This window comes from Pelodiscus sinensis, chromosome 2 (assembly GCF_052426305.1).
Source record: "Pelodiscus sinensis isolate ZL-2025 chromosome 2, ASM5242630v1, whole genome shotgun sequence".
In the NCBI taxonomy this organism is placed as follows: domain Eukaryota; kingdom Metazoa; phylum Chordata; order Testudines; family Trionychidae; genus Pelodiscus; species Pelodiscus sinensis.
In genome coordinates this window covers 3,554,437-3,579,154 of record NC_143053.1, presented here as the reverse complement: position 1 = coordinate 3,579,154, position 24,718 = coordinate 3,554,437, and the positions used below count along the sequence as shown (strand labels likewise).

Genomic DNA, 24,718 nt, shown 5'->3' with positions numbered 1-24,718 from the left:
GGGGCTGTCCTGGCAGGAGGGGTAGCCGGCTCTCGGGCACCCAGAGGGGAATAGCCCGGCCCTCTCGCGTTCCCTTAGGGGTGAGTCCCCGGCGTGTGGCGTGTGCGAGGGCAGAGCAGCTCACCGGGGGCAGAGGCCGTCCCTGCGGCGTTGCAGCCTCTCTCCACACGCAGCCAAGCCCCGGCCCGGCTTTGCCAGCTCCACGGCTGCCTGTCCTGGAGTCCACACGTGGGCAGCCGGCAGTGGGGCGCCGGGCTGGACACAGAGGGCTTCTTGTTCTCGGTGGAGTCTGTCCCTTCCCGGGGAGCCCCTGGCGGGTGGGCTGAGATCACGTTCTCTGGCCTTGTGGCCGCTGCCTGTGGCGGCGTTTCACAGCCTGGGCGTCTGCGCGGGTGACACGTGCCCTGGGCCTCCGAGCACGGGCCGGGCGAGCAGAGAGAGACTCTGGCCCCTTCCCCCCGCCCCCCAGAGCAGCCGAGACCTCGACTCTCGGGGAAGTTGCAGATTTGTTACTGTCCCACGCCGATCAGCGCTGCGCCCATTGACCCTGCTGGCTTCCACTTGCTGAGTCACAGGGCATCTTCTCCCCAGGTCCTGCTGTGGGCCCCCTGGCTGCCCCAGGACTATCGGTCCCAGTAGCCAGGGCTGCGTTCTGCTGGGACCTGCCGCCTCTGGGGGGTTCCAGGATGAGCTGTGGATTCGCCACCTGTGGCCAGGCTGTTGTCTTTGGGTTCCTCCCGCTCCCCCGTTTCAATCTCGTCCCCCCCCCACCCTGCGGTCTCCTCTGAACGCTGCCGCGGCTGGTTCGCTGTCTCTCGGCCTTTTCCGGAGGCTCCCTCCGCAGCTCGTGGCCAGGGACCCCCTCGGTGGGTGGGTGTTGATTGTCATGGCTGGGCGCCTCGCGCCTCCCGACTCGGGTGCTTCCCATCAAAGGCCCAAGGTGAATGGGAGCGTCGGTGGAGACCGCCTGTCCTGCTGCGCTGTGGCATGGCAGGCCCGCGGCGGGGCGAGTGACCGGCAGGCGGGAAGGCAGGCTAGCGGGCAGCGAGTGATTTGTCTGTGAGGGGGCTGGGCTCAGGCGTCTGGAAGGCCGGTGGCTTGGCACTGCACGATGTTCTGAATCAAAAATCGAAACCTACAAAATGAACGTGGGGCACGTTAAAGGGGTCCAGAGCTGCCGGCTGTTAGCTCAAGCGGGTGCGTGTCTAGTGGGGTCCCGCAGGGCCCGGTTCCTGCACGTTCTCTATTTACCGTGTTCATCAGCGAAAGAAAACAAAGTCGCCATCCATACAGTTTGCAGCTGCCACACAGCTGGGGGTGGGACTACGAAGAGGTGGGCTCACTGTGCTGGCAATATGGATGGCTTAGTAGGGGTTTCATACGGCTGGGTGCATCCACGGGGGAGCAAGGAGCCGCCCTCAGGGCACGGGGGCTCTGCTCTGGGGAGCAGTGACTGAAAACGGCTGGGGGACTGATGGATAAGCAGCTGCATATGAGCTCCCCGGGCAACACGCATCAGCTAGCGGCCTCTTCAGTGCGGCAGAGGAAGGTCCAGGGGGCCACGTTCCGACCAGACACCGTACGTCTTTACCAGCGAGGGGAACTGGCTGTGGAGCCGTTGGCCGGTGGAGTCTCCATCACCAGCCATTGTCCAGTCCAGACCAGCTGTTTCTCTAAAAGAGCCGTTCTAGGGATGCCCTGGCGGCAGGTCTCCGGCCTGCGTCACACACAAAGGCAGGCTGGATGCTCGCAGTGGCCCCCCGGCCTTGAAATCTAGGAGTCCCCCTAAGGACTGTCCAAGGTACGTGCCCCTTGCTTCCTCTGACCCTCCCCTGCTGATGGCCCTTCCCCGGCTCATGTCCTAGACGGGCTGCTCTTCGCAATCCCCGCTTGTGTTTTCCCACGGGCCTGCTAACCTGGCCGTAAGAAAGCCCTGTCGCGCTCAGCTGCTTCCCACGGATTGGCCCCCGCCCTCCCCGCTCTGAGTGGTTCTGCTCCTTCCCGAGCTCTGTCCCAGAGCCCCCTTCTGTCAGCGGCGCCTTTTCGCCCAGCTATGGCAAGCCAGGCAATTAGCCTCAGGCGAGAGAAGCCATCGTGTGCATTAACCCCGTTGGGTTGGTGCCTTGCAGGATTTCGTCACCCAGCCCCATACCCTGTAGCTGCAAAGATCCCACTGGCCCAAGCTCTCCAGGGCCTGGCCCTGGGCTTCAAACAGACTGAAAGTGACGGTAATTGCTGATAGTCATGCTATCCCGTCCACCCTTTAGCCAAGCTCCCGGGACACAGGAAGGGATCGGAGCTTGGGTCAGGCATGAAGAGCCTCTATTCTATTCCATGCTTCCTGGTTAGCTTTCAGTGAGTGACCTTTCCCCTTTGCGCCTGACTTGGTGTGCAAACGGAGTACAGTCCTGATCAGCAACTTCTATACCGGTGCTTCCGAAGAGCTGGCTTTTCAGAGCGAAAAGCAGGGTTCAGGACAGAAAGAGGGGATCCTGTAGCTCTGTCACCAGCAAACACAAGGTCAGATGTGCAGGCACAGAAAGGGTAGGTCACACGTAGCGGGTTGTTCAGAACTGGCTTTGTATTTGTTTATAATTTCAACTCATTGTATCCTCGTTTATTTGTAAGCGTTTTTCCCATTTTGGTTTATTTAAACATTCACAGTCATGGGAATTGATGGGAAACAATAATTATTTAATGACAGTAAGTGTAGAGATGCAAAAAGTTAAACCCTTACAACCATTCAAAATATGAATTGTCAACATCACAGCAAAATATACGAAGTAAGTATCATTACATCAAACTCCACATTCTTAAGCAGTATTTTTCTTATGTTGCCTCTCTGTAAATTTCAATGATTATCTATGGAAATATGTTTTCATGTGTGTCCAGTGAAATTGACGTTTACTGATACTTACCTATAAAAATAAAACCCTCCCATTTTTACTTATAGGCGGGGAGCAATATCCTAGAGTTCTGTGATACAGAAAAGGATTTAGGAGAAATGGTAGCGTACCAGCTGAATGTGAGAGCCCAGTGTGATGATGTGGCTAAGAGGGCAAATATAACCCTTAGACTTAGAAACGGGAATATTACATAGGAATAAGGAGGTGGTATTGCCTCTGTGTATGGAGAGCTCTGCAAAACTGCAAATATCCGCTTTATAGCCACAGGTATCTGCCTCTGTGGATGTGGATGCAGATATCCGTGGCTCATTTTTGTAGATCTGGCTGCAGGGACAAATTTTGTATCTAGAACCTTGCAAATTTACAGACACCCGCTTTATATCCATGGATATCTGCATCTGCAACTGTCAACGTGGGTATCCACGATTCATTTTTGTGGATGCAGATGCCAACACAAAGTTTGTGTCCACTCAGGGCTCTGTGTAGATGGCATTAGTGAGACTATTACTGCAAGAATGTGTCCAATTCTGGAGTCTACACTATAAGAAAAACTTATGATAAAAATGGCCACACTGGGTCAGACCATCTAGCCCATCTAGCCCAGTGGCCATTGCCAAGTGCCCCAGAGGGAGGCAACACAACAGGGAATTCTCACGTGATCCTTCTCCTGTCACCCACCTCCAGACAAACAGAGGCAAGGGACACCGTTCCTACCCATCCTGGCTAACACCCATTGATGGACCCAACCTCCATGAATTTAGCTCTTTTTTGAACCCTGTTAAAGTCCTAGCTTTCACCGCATCCTCTGGCAAGGAGTTCCACAGGTTGACTGTGCTCTTGAGTAAAGAAACACTTCCTTTTGTTTGCTTTAAACCTGCTGCCTATTCATTTCATCTGGTGACCCCTAGTTCTTATATCGTGGGAATAAGTAAATAACTTTTCCTTGTTCACTTTTTCCACTCCAGTCATGATTTTATAGACCTCTGTCCTATCCCCCCTTGGTCTCCTCTTTTCTAAACTGAAAAGTCCCAGTCTTTTTAATCTCTCCTCATAAGGGACCCGTTCCAAACCCCTCCTCATTTTTGTTGCCCTTTTCTGAACCTTTTCCAATGCCAATCTATCTTTTTTGCAATGAGGCAACCACATCTGTACGCAGTATTCACGCTGTGGGCGTACCGTGATTTTATAGAGAGGCAATAAGATATTCTCTGTCTTATTCTCTATCCCTATTATGATCTGGAAGCTCCATCTATGGAGCCACATCCTAATGACTTAACCAACCAACCAATGGGTGCTTATAAAGGTACAAATTGTTCTTATCAGCCTCTTATAACTTGAACAATCTAATTCACTACTTTTTTTCTCTTTTTTTCTTTCCCCCCCTACCTCTCTCCCCCCTCCCCCCGCCACCTTGTCTTATTTATTCTTGGATCTGGACTTTTAATACTCCGGTCATCTGAAGAAGTGGGCTGTGCCCACGAAAGCTCATGGAACCATCTACATGTTGTTAGTCTTTAAGGTGCTGCAGGACTATTCATTGTGTTTTAAGTTTTTCCAGATACAGACTCACTCGGCTCCCCCTCTGAAGCTCCACCTCTGTAGTTAGCTTTTCCAAGAGCGAAAGGTAAGAGAGGGCTTGGCTTGCTTCTGGTCTGAAAGTACCGACATGGGGAAGAGATTCCGGGTAGAAATGGCTCTTTAATGTAGCAGCGAAAGCGTAGGGAGCTGGAGCTAGACAGAGAGAGGCTAGAACTAAAGGCCACACTTTTATCAGGGAACAACTTCCTCGGGGATGTGATGGATTCTCCATCCCGTGAAGTCTTAAAATCAAGGCCAGATGTCTGGGGCTGTCGCTCAGAGTTACGGGGTCGATGCAGCAATCCTGGGGCGAGGTTCTCTGGCCTGTGCTACGCAGGAGGCCAGACTAAACGATCGCTGCACGGTCCCTCCCGGCCTTAAACTCTTTGTGTTTCCTGGCCTCTAAAGCGGGGGTGATGAGCCGGACCTCGGTCACGGGGCGCCAGGAGGTTGTCTGCGGAGCGTTTGGAGATGCTTTGCTGGAAGGTGCTGCAGTCGCACCAGGTACTGTACTGTGGATAGCCCAGGCTTGGAGCAGTCCCTTGGGCCTGTTGTTCAGTCTAGCGTCTCTTCCCTGACCTCCCTCCAATTGGCAGCCCCCCTGGGACACCGAGTTGCTTTTCTGGTGTTAAATGCAGGTGCTGGTGTAACCCACCCACCTAGGCTGTGTCTACACTCACGGCTTCTTGCTCAAGTGCAGCCGTTCTTGCGCAAGACTCTGCAGAGCGTCCACACTGCCCGCCCGCTCTTGCGCAAGGAAATTTACAGTCCGGCGTGGTAAGAGAGGGCTCCTTGCGCAAGCGCTACGCTCTTTTGTGACAGGTGTAAGCCCTCTTGCGCAAGCGGGATTTCTTGCACAAGCGGGCAGTGCGGATGCTCAGCAGGGATTTCTTGCACAAGCGGGCAGTGTGGATGCTCGGCAGGGATTTCTTGCACAAGCGGGCAGTGTGGATGCTCGGCAGGGATTTCTTGCACAAGCGGGCAGTGTGGATGCTCGGCAGGGATTTCTTGCACAAGCGGGCAGTGTGGATGCTCGGCAGGGATTTCTTGCACAAGCGAGCAGTGTGGACGCTGGGCAGGGATTTCTTGCGCAAGCGGGCAGTGTGGATGCTCGGCAGGGATTTCTTGCACAAGCGGGCAGTGTGGATGCTCGGCAGGGGTTTCTTGCACAAGCGGGCAGTGTGGATGCTCGGCAGGGATTTCTTGCACAAGCGGGCAGTGTGGATGCTCGGCAGGGGTTTCTTGCACAAGCGGGCAGTGTGGATGCTCGGCAGGGATTTCTTGCACAAGCGGGCAGTGTGGATGCTCGGCAGGGATTTCTTGCACAAGCGGGCAGTGTGGATGCTCGGCAGGGGTTTCTTGCACAAGCGGGCAGTGTGGATGCTCGGCAGGGGTTTCTTGCACAAGCGGGCAGTGTGGATGCTCGGCAGGGGTTTCTTGCACAAGAAAGCCCTATGGCTAAAATGGCCGTCGGAGCTTTCTTGCGCAAGAGAGCGTCCACACTGCCATGGGCGCTCTTGTGCAAAAGCACAGCTGGCACATAGCAGTGTGGATGTTTTCTTGCACAAGAAGCCATGAGTGTAGGTAGACAGAGCCCTAGTGTGGTTACTGAGCAATGCAAGTGGCACAGCAACAGTTAAGATCAAGAGACCTCACAGCAGGGGCTGGGAGCCAGCTGGCTTTTAGCCGAGAGGGTAGAGGCTCCTATACTCAGCTCCAGAGGGCCTAGGTTCAGATTTGCCCGGGGGTGGTTACTCTGGCTCACTAGTGCTATCAGATAGGGCGTCTTCTGCCTGGAGCGAGACTGGCTTGGATCCGTGGGGCTGTTCTGTGTAACTGGCCCCAAATCATTGCTTCTGCGCCGAGGGAGCGCTGTCTGCTCTCCCCCAGAGACCGTCCTGGCCACTGCAGCCCATCATTAAACAGGAAGGTTCCTGGAGCTAGAAACATCAAATGGCTTTTGAAACCGATGAGTCACTGAGCCCAGCCGGTAACCCTGCAACCTGGCCCACAAGCGTCCTCTGGCTCCCCCTCCTTGTTACTGTGGCTGAAGTTTGGGCCCAGAGGCCTGGGTGCTCTGCCCTGCATCAGGGTCCCGTTGAGCCGTTTGTTAGGGTCCCACAGACAGACAGGCAGCGGGCCGGGCGGTGCCAGAGGGGAAACAGGCCAAGCCTCACTGCTCCCAGCGCACTGCCGGGGGGCAGAGCGAGGGCGGGCAGTGCACGGAGCCGCGTGGCATTCTGCTCGGTGGGACGCGGGGTACAGGCCACGCCGTGGCTACACCCTGCAGCGGTTGCAGCGTGAGTGTCGAAAGGCTGTGGGGGGGATTGAGGCAGGAGCAAAAGCTCAGGCACACGCACAGCCTGGGCCAGGGCGGGGAGTCCAGCGAGGCCGGTGTCGTGCCTGCTGCAGGGGGGGACATGTGGGGCAGCCGGGAGCCTCACCCCGGATTTGATTTCCAGTGTCTTAGCTGCGCCTTAGCAATGCGCCGCGAGGTCCGTTTGCCACGCGTCATGAAGGAGAGCGCGTCCCAGGCCGGGCCCCTGCGAGTGAGGGAGGATTGGACAGGGTGTGTCTGCACGGCAGCGGGGAGGCAGCAATGCCCAGCCTGGGTGGCAAGCGGCCCTGTGGGTAGTTCTAGCTCGGGAGGGCGGGGAGGCTGGGCTCGGGGGGGGGGTCAGGCTCGGGGGGCTAGTGGGGAAAGGGAACGTTTAAAATACAATGTGCTGAGTGCTCCGAATGGCGAGTCACTTCGCTCGCCTCCTCAAACGTTCTGGGCCTGGTAGAACCGTGTGGAACCTGCCCTGTGTTCTGGGGTCGACATTTAACTTGAGCCTCCCGCAAAGTGGTCAGCCAGGCCCTGGCGGGTGTATAAGGGGCCCGCGTGGCCAGCCCCTCGGGCAGTGAGAGCAAAGGACAAAGGGGAGGGAGAGCCCAGCTGGGACATCAGGAACCTTGTTGTGTTGTTAATACATTTCAGGCATTCTTAACCTTAAAAAGCTTCTAGGAGCTTAGAGGAAACAATTTGTATTTGCTTATGAACAGCACAGGCCAGGCATGTGTGGGGCGCCTGTGTGGTTCCCCACTTGCAATAAGTAACTTTTGTGTGCACGAAAATACACACACACGCACACACACACACACACGCGCGTACATGCACACACACTCTCTCACTCTTGCTAGGCTGACCTGTGCTAGGCAAATGAAGCTCATTTCATGTAAGTTGCCTTGCTCACTGCTGGATTGTGGTGCTGCCTGTCCCACCTACGAAAGCCCGTGTCTAGTAGCAACCCCTGCTCTGTGGCTGACCCCGGAGGAAAAGGCCGGTCCCTGGCCCAACACCCATTGTATTGTTTTATTACGGTTCCTTTTATTTTTCTCCATGTCGTTTTATGTTAACGGGAGCCCTGTTTTCAAATCCACCGGCACGGGATCTGTCCAATGCAGAGTTAAACCCAGGGCATGTCCCTGTCCGCACACTGAAGAGCCCATGGAACTTTTCTGCAAGAGCGGGTCTCACCCTGGGGTCCTGACAGATCCCAGATTGGGTGCTTCCGTGCTTCCGGCCTCAGTTCCCTGCAGTTTCAAGAGGAGTTAATTTTTTCTGTAACTTTTGAAGAGCTGTTGTGTGGCAGTGTTATGGCGAGTGGCCACAGCGCTCCACCCCAGAGAGAGACGCAGTTCAGCAGCAATCCCAGCATTGTCTGAAGGAACCTGACACTCAATCTCAAGCTCTCTGCATGCAGGACGGCCAGAAGCAGCATTTGTGCACTGGGCGCAGGAGCAGGTTGGGCGTTTAGTGGCCGATGGTGTTGGAGAGGTGAAGGGACTCACCCGAAATCACACTGAGCAGGGTTGGGAATGGGTCCTGGAGCCGCCGGGCGCCAGCTCTGTGCATGGACCAAATGTGGCAGCTCTTTAGCTCCGCAGCCCACAAATGCAGCATGGCTGTTGGAGGCAGGCAGTGAGGCTGCAGGGACTGAGGCCAGCCAGCCAGCCAGATGGAAGTTTTCCAGCTCGAGGGCTTGCAGTGAGGCACTACGCAGCCGTGCTTGTCAATCCGCGGGGACGGACTTTCCAAGCCCCTGGATCCCCGCCCAGCAGCACAGTACAAGAAGCGCTGCTGGTGCCCCGCACCTTGGAAACTCCGCCTGTAAGCCCAGCGGTGCCTGCGTGATCCCGGACTCTGCCCTCGCAGGGGAGGGGGAGCAGGCTCAGTGTGACGCCGCGGGACGACCCCGACGACTGGCACGGCAATCTGCTGGTGTGTCGTCTGCCCTCCCCGGTCCCCAGGGCCCCAGAGAAAGGCCTGGGGGTGCCCCCCCCCCCCGTGCTGCTGGCTTTGAAAACAGGGCTCTCTGCACGTTAACCCATTTTCTCTTTTGTGCTCCATTCTGTTGTCCTCATGGTTTTGTTTGTTTCTCAGTGACTCAGCACATTAAAGAGCTCCTGGAAAGGAACAGTAAGAAGAAATCCAAATTGAGAAAGAAACCCAAGCCCTATATCGAGGAGCATGATGGTAGGGTCCATGCCCCGGTCCTCTAGCACCTTCCTGTCCCCAGCGTAGTCGCAGGCCTGCTTGTCCTCTGCCTCTCGCCCGCCCTCCCCTTCACCGCGCTCTGGGCTGTGCCTGCACTAGGGATGAGACGCGTTTGTGGGGGCCTGCCACTGCTGAGCCTTGGAGAGCGGGACTGGCCAGGGGGCTGCTCTCCGTGCTGGGTGTCCTGCCCAGTCGGGCGCCACGGCGGGGGGTGGTCCGGTCCATCCCTGGGGCAGGCAGGGCCTGCGCTTTGCTCGGTAGCATTGGTGGCGTTTGGGCAGGCTTGGCCGCGGTGGGACATGCGCTGGCCGCCGAGGTGTCTGCAGAAGCGTTGGGGGCTGTGACAGGAAGGGGATGAATCAGCAGCAGCATTCAGGAGCCCCCAGCGGCTCGGCGGGTTTCACCCTCCGCCTGGGAGCGGAGTCACGCAGAGGCAGGTCGGGGGTAAACTGCCTGCGGGTTCGGGGAGCTCCGTGTTGGAGGGCGGCCGGTGGGTTGCGTGGATGGAGCAGTTTGTCGCGGGAACAGGAGGGGAATTGACAAGAGCCCGTTAAAGAACGGGGCTCAGCTGTCCCGGTTTGCCGAGAGAGGAACCGGCTCTTGGGCTGGCGGAGTTTTCTCGGCAAACCCACAGAGGGGAGGGGGAATGGGCTGCTCACTCTGTGGGGCCCGACAAGGCAGGCAGAGGGGGTGGCGATGCTGAGCGATGGGCATGGAGCAGGTAAGTGCCTGGGAGAGCGACAGAAGCCCTGTCAGATGCCCTGGGAGCCGGTGCAGCAGGGGACGAAGCCGAGGGTTTAATTCTGACGTTTCATTCCAGTGCGGTCTCATGGCAGCCCCTGTCTGTCTCGCTGGAACACCAAGAGCCGTGTCAGCGCACTGGGGGGGGGGGGGAGGGACAGCAGCCGCCTCCTCCCAACCCCAAAAAGCTGCCCCCTTGAGTTCGGATCTTCCCCTTCTGGGGCAGGGCTCACGCCCAGCCCATCTCTCCGGCAGTGATGCCAGAGACAGGCTAGGGGCACGGGAGACACCAGGTCACAACTCCCACCCACATCCCTCTCCCAGGCCAGAATCCTCTCCTGCACCCAAGCACCCTCCCAGACCCTGCCCCCCATTCCCCTGCCCCAGATCACAACCCCTCCTTCACCCAAACTCCCTCAGACCTCACACCGTCTCCTGCACCCCAGTCCCTTCCCCCGTGCACCCTTCTGCACCCTAGACCCCACACCTCCTTCACAGAGAAGTGCGGCCCTTGACCACTTTCCAAAATCTTGGAGTACCCCCCCCCCCACCAAAAATGATTGCCCATCCCTGAGCTAGGCGCACGCTGACTGTCCATAGTTCTCCCTCCGGCCCGAGCCTTGCAGGGGGGGCTGGGAACGTGACTGGGGGTGCGTGACGTGCCCCACTAACAGCTGCGCTGCTCAGCACGTGCCTCCCCGTTCTCAGCAAGATTTCTCGTACCGGGGCACCCAGAGGCCTCCCTCAGGGCGGGGTCCCTTCTGGAGGGGCGGCACAACATGGTGACGTGGGGCCGAGGCCGGGGGCAAGGCAGCCGGGCGCGAGGAGGCGGTGGGCAGGGCGCCCGCTCCGGCAGATGCTGGTGTGAGATGCGCAGGGTTTGGTCTCTGGGTTTTTATCTTGCAAAGGGATGACGCCGCCGGCACGCTGCCCCCAGCTGGCGTGACCGGAGTGATTTGGTGCAGGTCGTGCAGGTCGTGGCAGAGGCGGGGCTCCCGGGAAGGCCTGGAGGAGGCTGGTGAGGAGCCCCAAGGACCAGGGCGATTGTCCTGGGCACGGAGGAAGGCGCGTTGGATCCCGCAGGAGCGTTCCGTGGGCATCCCCCTGAGTCCGGACAGGAGCCTTGGAACAGCCCTGGCAGGGGCTGTCTCTGGGCGATCAACCTGCTTCCTGCTGCCCCGTGTGTGCGGTGCCGTCCCCTCAATACAGACAGTGTCAGCGCCCACCGACAGGCGTGTCCTCACTGTCACACTCGGGCTCCCAGTCACCAGACCACGGGCACATGTGGCTCTGCACCAGTTGGTACTGGGAGATGGGACTAGGCAGGGGTGAGGAACCTTTTTGGGTTGGGGGCCACTGACCCACAAAACAATCAGTCGGGGGCCACACAAAAGGGAGAAGGCGAGGTGCAGGAGTGGGGGGGGTCTGGGCAGGAGGTCGGGTGCAGGAGCAGAGTGGGGGGGCGGGGTCTGGGCAGGACGTTGGGTGTTGGAGTGGAGTGCGGGGGCAGGGTCTGAGCAGGATGTCAGGTACTGGAGCAGAGCAGGGGGCGGGGTCTGGGCAGGAGGTCGGGTGCAGGAGCGGAGTGGGTGGGCGGGGTCTGGGCAGGAGGTCGGGTGCAGGAGCGGAGTGGGGGGCGGGGTCTGGGCAGGAGGTCGGGTGCAGGAGCGGAGTGGGGGGCGGGGTCTGGGCAGGAGGTCGGGAGCAGGAGCGGAGTGGGGGGCGGGGTCTGGGCAGGAGGTCGGGTGCAGGAGCGGAGTGGGTGGGCGGGGTCTGGGCAGGAGGTCGGGTGCAGGAGCGGAGTGGGGGGCGGGGTCTGGGCAGGAGGTCGGGTGCAGGAGCGGAATGGGGGGGCGGGGTCTGGGCAGGAGGTCGGGTGCAGGAGCGGAATGGGGGGGCGGGGTCTGGGCAGGAAGTCGGGTGCAGGAGCGGAGTGGGGGGCGGGGTCTGGGCAGGAGGTCGGGTGCAGGAGCGGAATGGGGGGGCGGGGTCTGGGCAGGAGGTCGGGTGCAGGAGCGGAATGGGGGGGCGGGGTCTGGGCAGGAAGTCGGGTGCAGGAGCGGAGTGGGTGGGCGGGGTCTGGGCAGGAGGTCGGGTGCAGGAGCGGAGTGGGGGGCGGGGTCTGGGCAGGAGGTCGGGTGCAGGAGCGGAATGGGGGGGCGGGGTCTGGGCAGGAAGTCGGGTGCAGGAGCGGAGTGGGGGGCGGGGTCTGGGCAGGAGGTCGGGTGCAGGAGCGGAGTGGGGGGCGGGGTCTGGGCAGGAGGTCGGGTGCAGGAGCGGAGTGGGGGGCGGGGTCTGGGCAGGAGGTCGGGTGCAGGAGCGGAGTGGGGGGCGGGGTCTGGGCAGGAGGTCGGGTGCAGGAGCGGGGTGGGGGAAAAGCGTCCAGCTAGCGCTTTGCTGTGTCCCAGCCAGGGGGAGGGGAAGGGGAGCAGCAGAGCGCGGGGCCTCTTCCTCCCGCTGCCAGGCAGAGCTTGTGTGTCAAATCTGGCCCTGACTTCCTAGAATCATAGATACTAGGACTGGAAGGGACCTCGAGAGTCATCGAGTCCAATCCCCTGCCCTCCTGGCAGGACCCAGCACTTACTAGACCATCCCTGATAGACATTTATCTAACCGGCTCCTAAATATCTCCAGAGATGGGGATTCCACAACCTCCCTGGGCAATTTATTCCAGTGTTTCACCACCCTGACAGTTAGGAACTTTTCCCTAATGTCCAACCTAAACCTCCCCTGCTGCAGTTTAAGCCCCTTGCTTCTTGTCCTGTCCTCAGGGTGTGTCTAAACTACATGGCTCCATCAATGGAGCCATGTAGATTAGGCTGATGGGCAAAGGGAAATGAAGCCATGATTTAAATAATCGCAGCTTCATTTAAATTTACATGGCTGCCGCGCTGAGCCGACAAACAGCTAATCAGCTGTTTGTCGGCTCAGCGCGCTAGTCTGGACGCTCCCGCGCCGACCTGAAAGCCCTTTATCGACCTCCCCGTTATGCCTCGTAGGATGAGGTTTACCGGGGAGGTCAATAAAGGGCTTTCATGTTGGCAGGGGAGCGTCCAGACTAGCGCGCTGAGCCAACAAACAGCTGATGAGCTGTTTGTCGGCTCAGCATGGCAGCCATTTAAATTTAAATGAAGCCGTGATTATTTAAATCGTGGCTTCATTTCCCTTTGCCGAACAAACAAATCTACATGGCTCCGTTGACGGAGCCATGTAGTTTAGACGTACCCTCAGAGGCCAAGATGAACAAGTTTTCTCCCTCCTCCTTATGACACTCTTTTAGATACCTGAAAACCGCTGTCATGTCCCCTCTCAAACGTCTCTTTTCCAAACTAAACAAACCCAATTCTTCCAGTCTTCCTTCATAGCTCATGATCTCTAGACCTTTCATCATTCTTGTTGCTCTTCTCTGGACCCTCTCCAGTTTCTCCACATCTTTCCTGAAATGCAGTGCCCAGATCTGGACACAATACTCCAGCTGAGGCCTAACCAGCGCAGAGCAGAGCAGAAGAACGACTCTTCGTATCTTGCTCACAACACACCTGTTCATGCAGCCCAGAATCCTGGTTGCTTTTTTTTTTGCAACAATGTCACACCACTGAGTCATATTCAGCTTGTGGTCCACTCTGACCCCTAGGTCCCTTTCTGCCGTGCTCCTTCCCAGACAGCCGCTTCCCATTCAGTATGTGTGACACTGATTGTTCCTTCCTAAGGGGAGCACTTTGCATTTGTCCTTATTCAACTTCATCTTGTTTACCTCCGACCATTTCTCCAGTGTGTCCAGATCATTTTGAATTGCCTGACTCCAGCCCACCAGGCTCAAGCCCTCCCCCCACTCACCTCCCGCCGTGGGGAGCAGGCACTAGTGCTTCTGCCCCATGGTGAGGACCCCCTGGGGGGCCACATGGCTAGAGCACCAGCACCAATTCCCCAGTGCTGAACAGGGAGAGCCCCGTGCGTCGGGGGGCAGATCCAGGCAAGCCAAGGGCCAGATCCAGCCCCTGGGTGGTAAGTTTCCCCCTCCCTGGACTAGGGGGCCCACTGGTGTGATCTTGTGTGGCACCTTCTAGATCACTCGTGCACACAGGGTGCAGCGACAGCCTGTGCTTGGCGGGGACCAGATGGCAGGTCGGGATTTTGCTGGATGATGCTTTATCCCAAAGTGCCTCTTATCCCCGCCCTCAGCTAGTTTAGGAGGAGGGGAGACCAGACAGAAAATATCTCAGCACTATCCAGGCTGCTCCAGTCTCTCCTGTCGTGTTGGGTGCTCTGCTGTTGCCACGAGCTCCTTCCCAGATACAGCGTACAGGAACCTCCACTCCTCTACCATTCCCCCTTCTGCGGCCTCCGTCCGGGGATCCTAGAGTCACAGAATGACAGGGCTAGGAGGGGACACAAGCAGCGTCTAGTCTACCCTGGCCAAGAGGCCAGCTTTGTTGTGTCTAAACCATCCTGGACAGATGGCTACTGAGTCGCCTTTGGAGAAGGAGCTTCTGCACTGCCCCCTTCCCCGCCCAAGGCACCGGCGCCATTGTCCTACGGTTCTTCCCATTCGGAAGCTTTCCCCGCGATTTCATCGAAATCTGCTCGGCTGGACTGCGAACCCTTTGCCTCTTCTCCAGCCAACTGTGGCCAGAGAGATCAGCTTTTCTCTCTTTTTTATAAACCTAAAAACCAACAAATGGTCTGATAGCACTTTATAGACGCACTAAGGGTACGTCTACACTAGCCCCCTAGTTCGAACGAGGGAGGCTAGGTAGGGCGACCGAAATTGCAAATGAAATTGCAGATTACTTCTCGTGGAATGAGGTTTAACAGCTAATTCGAGTTAAGGGCTTTACTTCGAACTCCCGTTTCTCTGCCGCATGTAGACGCGGGCAGTTATTCCGGGCTAGTCAGTTTCCAAAATGGCGACCGCCCAGGAACATGCTAATGAAGTGCGGGATATTTAAATCCCATGCTTCATTTGCAAGTTCGGTCGCCCTCATTAGCCTCCTTAGTTCGAACTAGGGGGCTAGTGTAGACGTACCCTAAGTATGTAGATGGCATCATAAACTTTCATGGGCACAGCCCACTTCTTCAGATGACCGGAGTTTTGAGTTTAGGATGTGCAAACCCAAAATAAATAGGGGAGAAGGGCTGGGGGATGGAGGAGGGGAGGAAAAAAAGGAAGGGGGTGGAAAATGAGCAGAGAGTATGAAAATATCAAAGGGAAAAACAAGTAGGCAGAACTGGTACTCTATAAGCACCTGAAGATTGGATAGTTAAGAAAAAGCAGATAAGGATGAAAGGATAGCAATGAGATAGGAGGGTACTCTTTGTGTAGATTCTTGCATTAGTACCCTTCCTATCTAATTGCTATCCTTTCATCCTTATCTGCTCCTTGTTTCCTGCCCCCGTCCTTTTTTTTCCTCCCCCCCCCCCTTCTCCCTTATTTATTTTGGGTCTGCACATCCTAAACTCAAAACTCCAGTCATCTGAAGAAGTGGGCTGTGCCCACGAAAGTTCATGGTGCCATCTCCATGTTTTGTAAGTCTATAAAGTGCTACCAGACCATTTGTTGGTTTTTGTTTATTCTGTACACTACAGACTAACTCGGCTACCCTCTGAATCTCTTTTTTATGGAGCCTTTCAAGTATCTGAAGGCGGCTCTCGTGTCTCCTCCCCACAACCCCCGAATTGCCTCTTTTCTGGACTAAACACACCCAGTTCCTTCAGCCTCTGCTCATCTGGCCACGCTCCACCCCTCGGATCCTCCTTGTTACTCACCTCCGGAGCCTTTCCCATTTCTCTACGTCCTTTCTATGTGATAGGGACTGAAATGGGATGCAGGACTCCAGCGGAGGCCTGACCCAACTCGTCTTAGAGCACTTCTCCTCCGTGAACCGGCCCTCACAGAGCCCGTGTGAGATGGCAGAGCCCTGTCGGACAGATGGCAAAACGAGCACAGAGCAGTTAAGTCAGGACGAGCTTACAGCCAAGCCGGGAACGGAGCCCACGCCTCCAGAGTCCTGGTCACGAGCCCTGGCTGATCCCCTTCGCATGCTGCAGGGGTGAGTTGGGGTGTAATAATTCCATGCACTTTGGCTGTTCTCTGTGCACCTGTCCGCATCTGTATTGCTGGCCGATGGGCACCTGGAAGGCCCCCCTCACTGCTGTGTGCCAACACCCCACACTCCATAACAGATTAGCTTTGTAACCCGCAGCCACTGTGTTCACTAGGGAAGTGTTTGTACCCCCAACAAAATGGCAGATGACACTCCATGTTGTTAAATGCAAAGTAATGCATGCTGGGAAATAGAATCCCAACGATCCGTGTAAAACGATGTGGCCTAAAGAAGCTGTGACTTCTCAAGGAAGATCTCGGAATCATTGTGCATAGTTCTCTGAAAACCTCCACTCCATGTGCAGCATCAGTTGGAAAAGCAAACAAAGTTGGGAATCCTTAAGAAAGGGATAGCTATCAATACAGAAGATATCACATTGCCTCTCTCTAAATCCATGGGACGCCCACACCTTGTATGCTGCATGCCCCATCTCAACAAACGCATTGGGAAAGGTTTGGAAAAGGGCAACAAAAATGATTAGGGATATGAAATAGCTTCCACCTGAGGAGAGATTAAGAAGATGGGGACTTTGCAGCTTGGAAAAGAGACGACTAAGGAGGGATATGAGAGAGGTTTATAAAAGGTTAGGGTTAGGGCTTATGAAACCATGACTGGTGTGCAGAAAGTAAACACGGAAGTGTGATTTAGTCCTCGTAACACAAGAACTAGAGGTCACCAACTGAAATTAATAGGCAGCAGGTGTAAAACAAACAGCAGGAAGGATTTCTTCACTCAGTGCACAGCCACCCTGTGGAACTCCTTGCCAGAGGATGTTGTGAAGGCCAAAACTTATAACAGGATTAAAAAAGGAGCTAGATTGATTCATGGAGGTTAGGTCTATCAATGGCTGTTAGCCAGGATGGATAGGGAAGGGGTCCCTAGCCTCTGTTTGCCAAAGGCAGGAAATGGGTGACAAAAGAGGGATCACTTGATGATTCCCTGTTCTGTTCACTCCCTCTGGGACACCTGGCATTGGTCACTGTCGGCAGACAGGCCACGGGGCTGGATGGACCTTTGGTCTGACCCAGTGTGGCCGTTCTGATGTTCAATTTACAGATAAATAAACTGAGGCTCAGAGGGGAGAAGTAACTCATCCAACGTCACAGTTAATTGGTGGCAGACAAGGGACTAGAATCCAGCTCATCTGCCTTCCAGCCCTTTGGTGTAAGCCTGGCTTCAATGGAACACTTCAATCTGTGTTTAAAGTGAAGCACGTGCTTTAATGCTTTGCTGAATCAGGGCCTTTTTAACCGCTAGGGAGCATCCGCAAGTATCTGCATCCAGTGCCCTCTCGTCAAGGGTTCGTAGCACAAGAAACATCTGAGGCCATGTCTGTCCTTCGAAGACTGGAGCCATGGAGATGCCCCCTGGACTTCAACAGAGCTGCTTGGGGTTTGAAATACCCAAGTGCTGGCAGGATCAGTGCGGTCCTGGGACCTTCTCCTGGGACGGTTTTTCTTGTGATGTCTTAGCACTGCTGGAACGTCCTGGTGTGTCATCGGACCAATCCAAACCAGGGCGGTTCTGTAGAACTAGAACGTGTTCCGGATGTGGAGCAACACCAAGCAGAGTCAGCGGCTTCACCAGGAGCAAACTCCCTCGTGAAGTGAGTGTTCAGTGTGACAAGTGGTGTTTGGAGCAAAGCGAGAAGTCGAAGCATAGAAGCTCTCTCTCTTTCTCTCTCTCTCTCTCTCCCTCCCAGCGGCTGTTTTGCTTGATGTAACCGTTAAGGACACTCAAGTGTGTCATTGTCAACTAATTCGAACACAAGCCATTGAAAACTCCCTGTACTCAGAGACACGTGTCCCGCGGCTGCAGCGTGAGAGGCTGGGCGCAGAGACACCAGTTCAGTTTTTAAGTGAAATGTTGGTTTTGGACAAGTATTTCACAAGCTAAACAGTTGTAAAGTGTGGGTCCCTGGTTGGCGTTTGGCCAAATTCTCCTGGCAACGGGTAGGCGCCATGCCGCACTTTTCTGCTCCTCACGTTCAATATTTCTTGGCTGAAATTCCCTTTGAGCTTTCCTGTGCGCAGTTCTGTATTCGGCACCTTGCTCCCCCCAGAGCGGGGAGGGGACGCACACCCAACCGATCCCTCCTCTGGGATACAGTTGGGCAAAAGGGCCGATCACGTTCCCCCAGGCCAGGTGCTTTGATTACAGTCGGACTGGTTCAGCAGCCAGACGCTCACGCAGCGCTTAGGTTTCTGTCTGAGCCGTCTAGGCCCTGGATAAGGTCAGATCCTCTTGGTTCTGTTTGCTCTTGCCACAGTAGAGCTGCTTAGCACGGACGCAGCCCGGCCTGCACCCGAGCTCTTTGCAGACAAATCCCGGCCAGTTAACGGCAGCCTGGATGGCTTTCTCCTGGCTTGTTTGTACCTTTCGAAATAGCTTGCTTGCTAAAGGTTGGTCACAGAGTGACTGGCCCTTTAAGAGGAGTCAGGCGCAACTTTGCCTGCAAGTAGCCTTGTGTCCCCCCCTTTCCTCCCCACTGACCCTGCTGTGGTGGCTTAATTAGCCCTAGTGAGCCCGGCTGTGACAGGGCCCGAGAGGAGCCAGGAGGAGCCTGCTGACGGGGGCCCACTGGAGCAGGTTAGGCTGCTGTGGGGACCTAGCCACAGGACAAGGGGGGAGACGCAGGGAGGTCTCTGAGATGCTGGGGCGGGGGGCACAGGGGAAACCTGCGGGGAAGAACTGTGTCTAGGGGAACAGCCCTGGGAGGCAGCCCTCAGCCAACGGAGCTCGGGAGGGCCGGGGGTGGGGGCAAAGCTCAGGGAACATCAGCCCAGCACAAAGGGGCGGTGGAATAATTGGTTCAGAGGCGAGCTGGGTTTGCACTCGGACTTTGGGGCCCTGGGAAGGGCCCTGGCCACAGAGTGGCCTCAGAGAAGGACAGGGAACGTCGTGGGGCCACGGAAATGGCGGACGGGGCCCCAGGGATGAGAGTGTGACAGCACAGGGATGTGACGGGGGAGCCGAGCTGCAGACAAGGGCTCTTGGGAAGGCTGAGGAGGGCCGGGCAGGGGGGCAGCCTGCAGCCCGCCGGCGTTCTGTGTGCGGCCCACGAGACGTGTTCACACTCGCCCACGCACCGGTGTCCGTCGGCGTTGGTTTTGTCCCGCTGGCGTGGCCGCAGTGACCCGTGTGAAGCCAGGGCACAGGCCGGGAGGGGCACGCTGCTGGCCCGTGGCGCTGACTGTGAGAGCTGCGCGCTCTCTCCGCAGCCAGTCCCAGCGCTGCTACGGGCCTGTCGGCTCCCCTGCAAATGCTGGGTACCAAGCGCAGGGGGCCAAACGTCCCCCTCCCCCTCAATAGCCTCAGTGCGGGGGAGGGCAAACACCAAACCTGGTTCAAGACGCTCTGTGACAGAGCTCCTCTGCCCCCGGGGGCCCCGCGCTCTCGCCGCAGAGGCTCCCCCGCCCTCGCTCTGGACATGGCCCTGGGGGCACCAGCTTGCCCTCCTTTGGCCACCCTCGTCATTGGCCAGTGTGGGGAGCGGAGAGGAGACCAGCCCCCCGAGTCTCTGCCGCCCCTCCGAGCGGTTCAGGGACGGGTCAGCTCTCCCCCAGCTGCGCCGTGACACCCTGTCCCACGGTGAGTTGGAGAATGGGGCACCCCAGACCCGCCCTCTGCTCCCGGTGCCAGCCCAGGGACACTGACAACAGCTGTTTGTAATGTCCCCCGTGTCCCTGCGGACGATTCCCCACAGCCTCTCCCAGGGCCTCCCTCCTGGCCCCGGGGGCGCTCATCCCTCCAGCGCTTCCCCCCCAGCGCCTCGCGCCCAGCCAGCTAACGGGAGGGGAGCCTTTTTGATCAGGGCCAGCTGGTTCTTCCATGGCTCCAGGTGTCCTGCTCAGCCTGTCGGAATTGGTTCTGGCACGTTCCGGGTTGTCCCGGGTTAGCCCTTTTTACTAACCCAGCGATCGGAGACCTGTTCCATCAGGGTGACATGGCTGCTTCTCGTACTCGCCTGTGTCGCTTCAGCCCTTTTACCTTCACCCACGCCCCTGTTTTTCCTTTGATTTGTCCCCCCATAACTATTTGGCTCCAGGGCTGTGTGGGTCCTCCCCATGGACTGGGGCGGGCCTTTAGATGTAGGATTACTTTCCTGTAGCCCGCTAGCCTGACGCTGTCACGCGCTCTTATCTTAGTGTTTGACGGGGTCGTGTGATGGGGTTGCCTGCGATAGCTGGGTTGTGGACACGGTGGGCCAGGGTCTTTTCCAGGCCTGTGTTTCATATAGAATCATAGAACACGAGAATTAGAAGGAACCTCGAGAAATCAAGTCCAGTCTCCTGCCCTCAAGGCAGGACTAAGCACTGTCAAGATCAGGGCTACTCAACACGTGGCCCGTGGGCTGCATGCGGCCCGTGGCCCTTCTGTTTGGGGCCCTCGGCGCTGTTTGGGTTTACACAGGGCTCGACACGCGGCCGGGAGCCCAAACAAAAAAACTGTCGATATAACGGTCTTCTGTTGAGATGTGTTTTAGCAGTTACATTCCTGGCCTGTCGTTGCTCATTCAGAGTGCTGCCATATGGGTGGAAATGGGGTAAATGTTGCATGTTATTACTATCAGCAGAACTGACTGAAATGGGACCTGCGTGCTGTGTAGTCTTGCCTTAATCTTTGTATTCATGCCCGTCACTGTGAAAGAAGCTATTTGCATATATATTTGCATGTCTGTGCAACCACACTTCAATTGCGGCCCTTGGCATGTGCGGTGAGTATCACTGTGGCCCCCGGGGCTTCCAAAGTTGAGTAGCCCCGGTCCAGATCATCCCTGACAGGTGTCTGTCCAACCTGCCCTTAAATATCTCGCGGGTGGAGATTTTACAACCTCCCTGGGCAACTTATCCCAGTGTTTCACCACCCTGACAGGCAGGAAGTTTTTCCTAATGTCCAACCTAAACCTCCCTTGCTGCAATTTAAGCCCCTTGCTGCTTGTCCTGTCATCACAGGCCAAGGAGAACAATTTCCCCCCCTCCTCCCTGTGACACCCTTTTAGATACCTGAAAACCACTCTCATGTCCCTTCTCGGGGTACGTCTACACAGCAACATTATTACAAAACAGCTTAGTCCGCGTCTACACAGCAGGCAGTTATTTTGAAATAATGTTGAACTACTGTCAAGCTGGGGGACCCATTACTCTGACTCCTGTAACCGTCATTGGACGAGGAGTAAGGGAAGCCGGAGGAAGAGGGCTCTATTTCCAAAGAAGTGCTGTGCAGACGCTCCCAATTTTGGAATAAGCTACGCCATTCACGGAGCTCAATTTGCACAGCTTATTTCGAGGTAAGCCCTGCTGTGCGGATGCTCCCAGCGGCAGCTTTGGCTTTGAAGCGTAGCCACAGCCCTGGGGCGGTTGCTACACTTCAAAGGTGGAGCCTCCCTATTGACTAATCGAACAGTTGATGCCAATTGCATCAGCAGAGCTGTGCTTGGAGGCCAGACGGGCTGGAGGTGGTGAAGGGGCCGGGCCAGTGGGAGAGGGGTACTTGGGTGGGTACACAAAGAGAAGTAGCAGACCCCAAGAGGGGACCATTGTGGCCGTCAGGAGAAACGCGGAGATGCCACAGGCCTAGGCCGAGGGTTAGCAGTCAGGTAGAGGCTATTGCTGGGCTCATGGGACCACGTAAAACCCCACGGCAAGGCAGGCAGATGGTGAAAGCGGGAGACACAGATGGAGCCCTGGGGCATTGACACGGCACGGAGCAGAGACAGGGAGAAGATCCAGAAGGTTACTGGAGCGTTCAGGGAAGGCTGACACCTGGAGGGGGGAGACGAACCCTCCTGGGCTGGATCTGGGTGGGAAATCCGAGTGCAGGGAGCAGTGTGAACAGGAGCGGGACACCACCAGTTAGTGGCTGGGCCGGGGTGCGGATGGGAAGGGTGCTCGGTACAAGGGGTGGAGCCCAGGCAAGAGCTGACTTGGGCAGGGCTGGGAAGGCGAGGACAGCAGAGCACATTGTAGCTAGCTCAGTACTCCCCCCGTACGCTGTTGTACTTACACCGGCTGTGCGTTGCGGCTGGGTAGCGAGTGTGTCCTGGCCCGCTCCCCTCCGATGCGAAACCTCCCGCGCCTCGTCTGCAATGAGTTCCCCTGGGGGCGAGGCACAATGGGAATGTGGCGTGTCAGCGCATCCCCTCGTTGCGCCCTCGCGGTGTCGCAGCGGCAGGCGCCCTCCCCGTGTCAGACTGTGGCGCAACCCCGGCACAGGCTGCTTTTGGCGCTGACGTTACTGTGCTGGAGTGCGTGGGAGTCACGGCGCTGGGCGGATGGGGGGGAAGCTGACGCAGTTTGTGTCACACACAGGCTTTGACTGTGTGTTTGTGCCAGGGTCACAGGACACGCGGTACAGCAGGCGGCTGGGTGTCAGGCCTCCTGGCGTCCATCCTCAGCCTTGCCCCAGCATTGCTGTGTGACTCTTAGCAAGTTGCTTTCCTTCCCTGTGCCTCGGTTTCCCCATCTGTAACATGGAGATAACAATCCTGACCCTGACTCCCCGATGAGCGCGAGGCTGAATTGTTGGACTTTGTAAAGCATTTGGAAATCCACAGCTGGAGGGCACAAGACAAACCAAACAGCTCCGTGTTCTTGCCGTTGGGGTGTGGCATGTTCCCGTCCTGTCGCGTGGGGGCGAGTCCCGTGCTGGCAGTGTGCAGAGCGATGCCGTGGGGCACTGCGGTAGGGAGGGGCACTGGCTCCTTCAGTGAGATCGTTCGCAGTCACAGGCTGGGCATGAGCAAAGGGCTCCCCCGGGGCTTTCCTGGCGTGACTATGGAGCCAGGCAGGATGGAGCAAGTGCAGGGGCAACCCATGTCGTGGGGTCCATACTGTGTCTCAGTGAGACGTCTCTGATCCCCTTACTGCTCTGTCTGGCCCTGTGCTCTTGATCTCAGCACCAAGGTAACTAATTATTGAATCCTAGAACAGTAGAACTGGATGGGACCTCGAGAGGTCATCAAGGACCAAGCATCATCTGACAGGTGTCTGTCCAACCTGCTCTTAAATATCTCCAGGGGTGGAGATTCCACAACCCCCCCTGGGCAATTTATTCCAGTTCTTACCTACCCTGACAGGCAGGAACATGTCCAACCTAAACCTCCCTCAATGCAATTTCAGCCCATTGCTTCTTGTCCTGTCCTCAGAGGCCAGGGAGAACAACTTTTCTCCCTCCTCCTTGTAAAACCATTTTAGATACTTGAAAATGGCTATCGTGTCCCCTCTCAGTCTTCTCCTGTCCATACTAAACAAGCCCAATTCCTTCAGCCTTTCCCCTAGCTCATGTTCTCTAGACCTTTCATCATTTTTGTGCTCTTCTTTGGACCTTCTCCAGTTTCTCCACCGCTTCCTTGAAATGTGGTGCCCAGAACTGGACACAAGACTCCAGCTGAGGACTAATCAGCTCAGAGTAGAGCGGAAGAATGACTTCTCGTGTCTTGCTCACAACACACCTGTTAATGCAGCCCAGAATCATGTTTGCTGTTTTTGCAACAGCATCACACTGTTGACTCATATTTAGCTTATGGTCCACTCTGACCCCTAGATCCCTTTCTGCCGTACTCCTTCCTAGACAGTCACTTCCCATTCTGTACGTGTGAAACTGATTGTTCCTTCCTAAGTGGAGCACTTTGCATTTGTCCTTATTCAACTTCATCCTGTTTTCCTCCGAGCATTTCTCCAAGTTGTCCAGATCAGTTTGAATTTTGAACCTTATCCTCCAAAGCACTTGCAACCCCTCCCAGCTTGGGATCATCTGCAAACTTAATAAGCATCCTCTCTATGCCATCATCTAAATCATTAATGAAGCTCTATGAATGTATCGAGTTCTCTTTTAAACCCTGTGAGGGTATGTCTACACTACAGCGCTAATTCGAACTAACTTAATTCGAATTAGTTAATTCGAACTAAGCTAATTCGAATTAGCGCAGCTAGACTTAAAAACTAGTTCAAATTAGCGTTTTGCTAATTCGAACTAGCATGTCCACACAGACTGGACCCTGAACAGAGGTTAAGGATGGCCGGAAGCAGTGCCGCAGGGCATCAGATGAGGACTTAGAGCGTGGAGATGCTGTCTCAGGCTAGCCGAGGGCTGTGCTTAAAGGGACCCGACCCCCACCCCGGACAGACAGTTCTCAAGGTTCCCCGCTTGCAAAGCAGTCCTGGCTTGGAGTGCCCTGAGTGCCCACACATGGAACATCACACCACTCGGCCATCAGCCCGGCTGCACTTGCCACAGGCTGCCATCCGGAGGGAGGGGGCAATCGGGGGGCTGCAGGAGAACTTCCACCCCAAGAAGCCCGCAGAGCCAGCCCAGTCCTCCTCATTGGGGGCACGTAACCCATTCCTCCCTCACCTCCTTCCACTTACCCCTCCCTAGCCCCCCTTCCTGATGTACAAAATAAAGAAAACGTGTGTTCAAAAATAGAATCTCTCTTTATTGAACAAAACTGGGGGAGTGGCGTGGAGAGGGTGCATAAAGAAAAGTACTCCATTAGTTCCCATAAAGAAGGACTAGAGGACACCAAAGGAAAGGAATGGGTAGCAGGCTTCAAACTAGTAACAGAAAGTTCTTCTTCACAAAGCAAAGAGTCAACCTGTGGAACTCCTTGCTGCAGGAGGCTGTGAAGGCTAGAACTAGAACAGAGTTTAAAGAGAAGTGAGATCAAGTCATGGAGGTTGGGTCCATGGAGTGGTATTAGCCAGGGGGTAGGAGTGGTGTCCCTGCCCAGAGTTTGTGGAAGGCTGGAGATGGATGGCACGAGACAAAATGGCTTGGTCACTGTCTTTGGTCCATCCCCTCCAGGGTCCCTAGGGTTGGCTGCTGTCGGCAGACAGGCTACTGGGCTA

At 56.3% G+C, this 24,718-nt stretch overlaps 1 protein-coding gene across 7 annotated transcripts in view; it reads left to right on the top strand.

The window, feature by feature from the left end:
- Window positions 1-24,718, top strand: part of ARHGAP39 (Rho GTPase activating protein 39) — a 360,347-nt gene that overhangs the window by 268,503 nt on the left and 67,126 nt on the right. For 6 of the 7 annotated variants that reach the window (XR_012901161.2, XM_075919971.2, XM_075919969.2 and 3 more), the window contains one exon: window positions 8,911-9,003. The exons of the other annotated variant lie outside the window; for it this stretch is intronic. Coding sequence is in view for 5 of the 6 variants with exons in the window: in XM_075919971.2 (XP_075776086.2) it covers window positions 8,911-9,003 (93 nt within the window). In the remaining variant the exon portion in view is untranslated. The remainder of the gene's footprint in view (window positions 1-8,910; window positions 9,004-24,718) is intronic. 7 annotated transcript variants of the gene reach the window in all.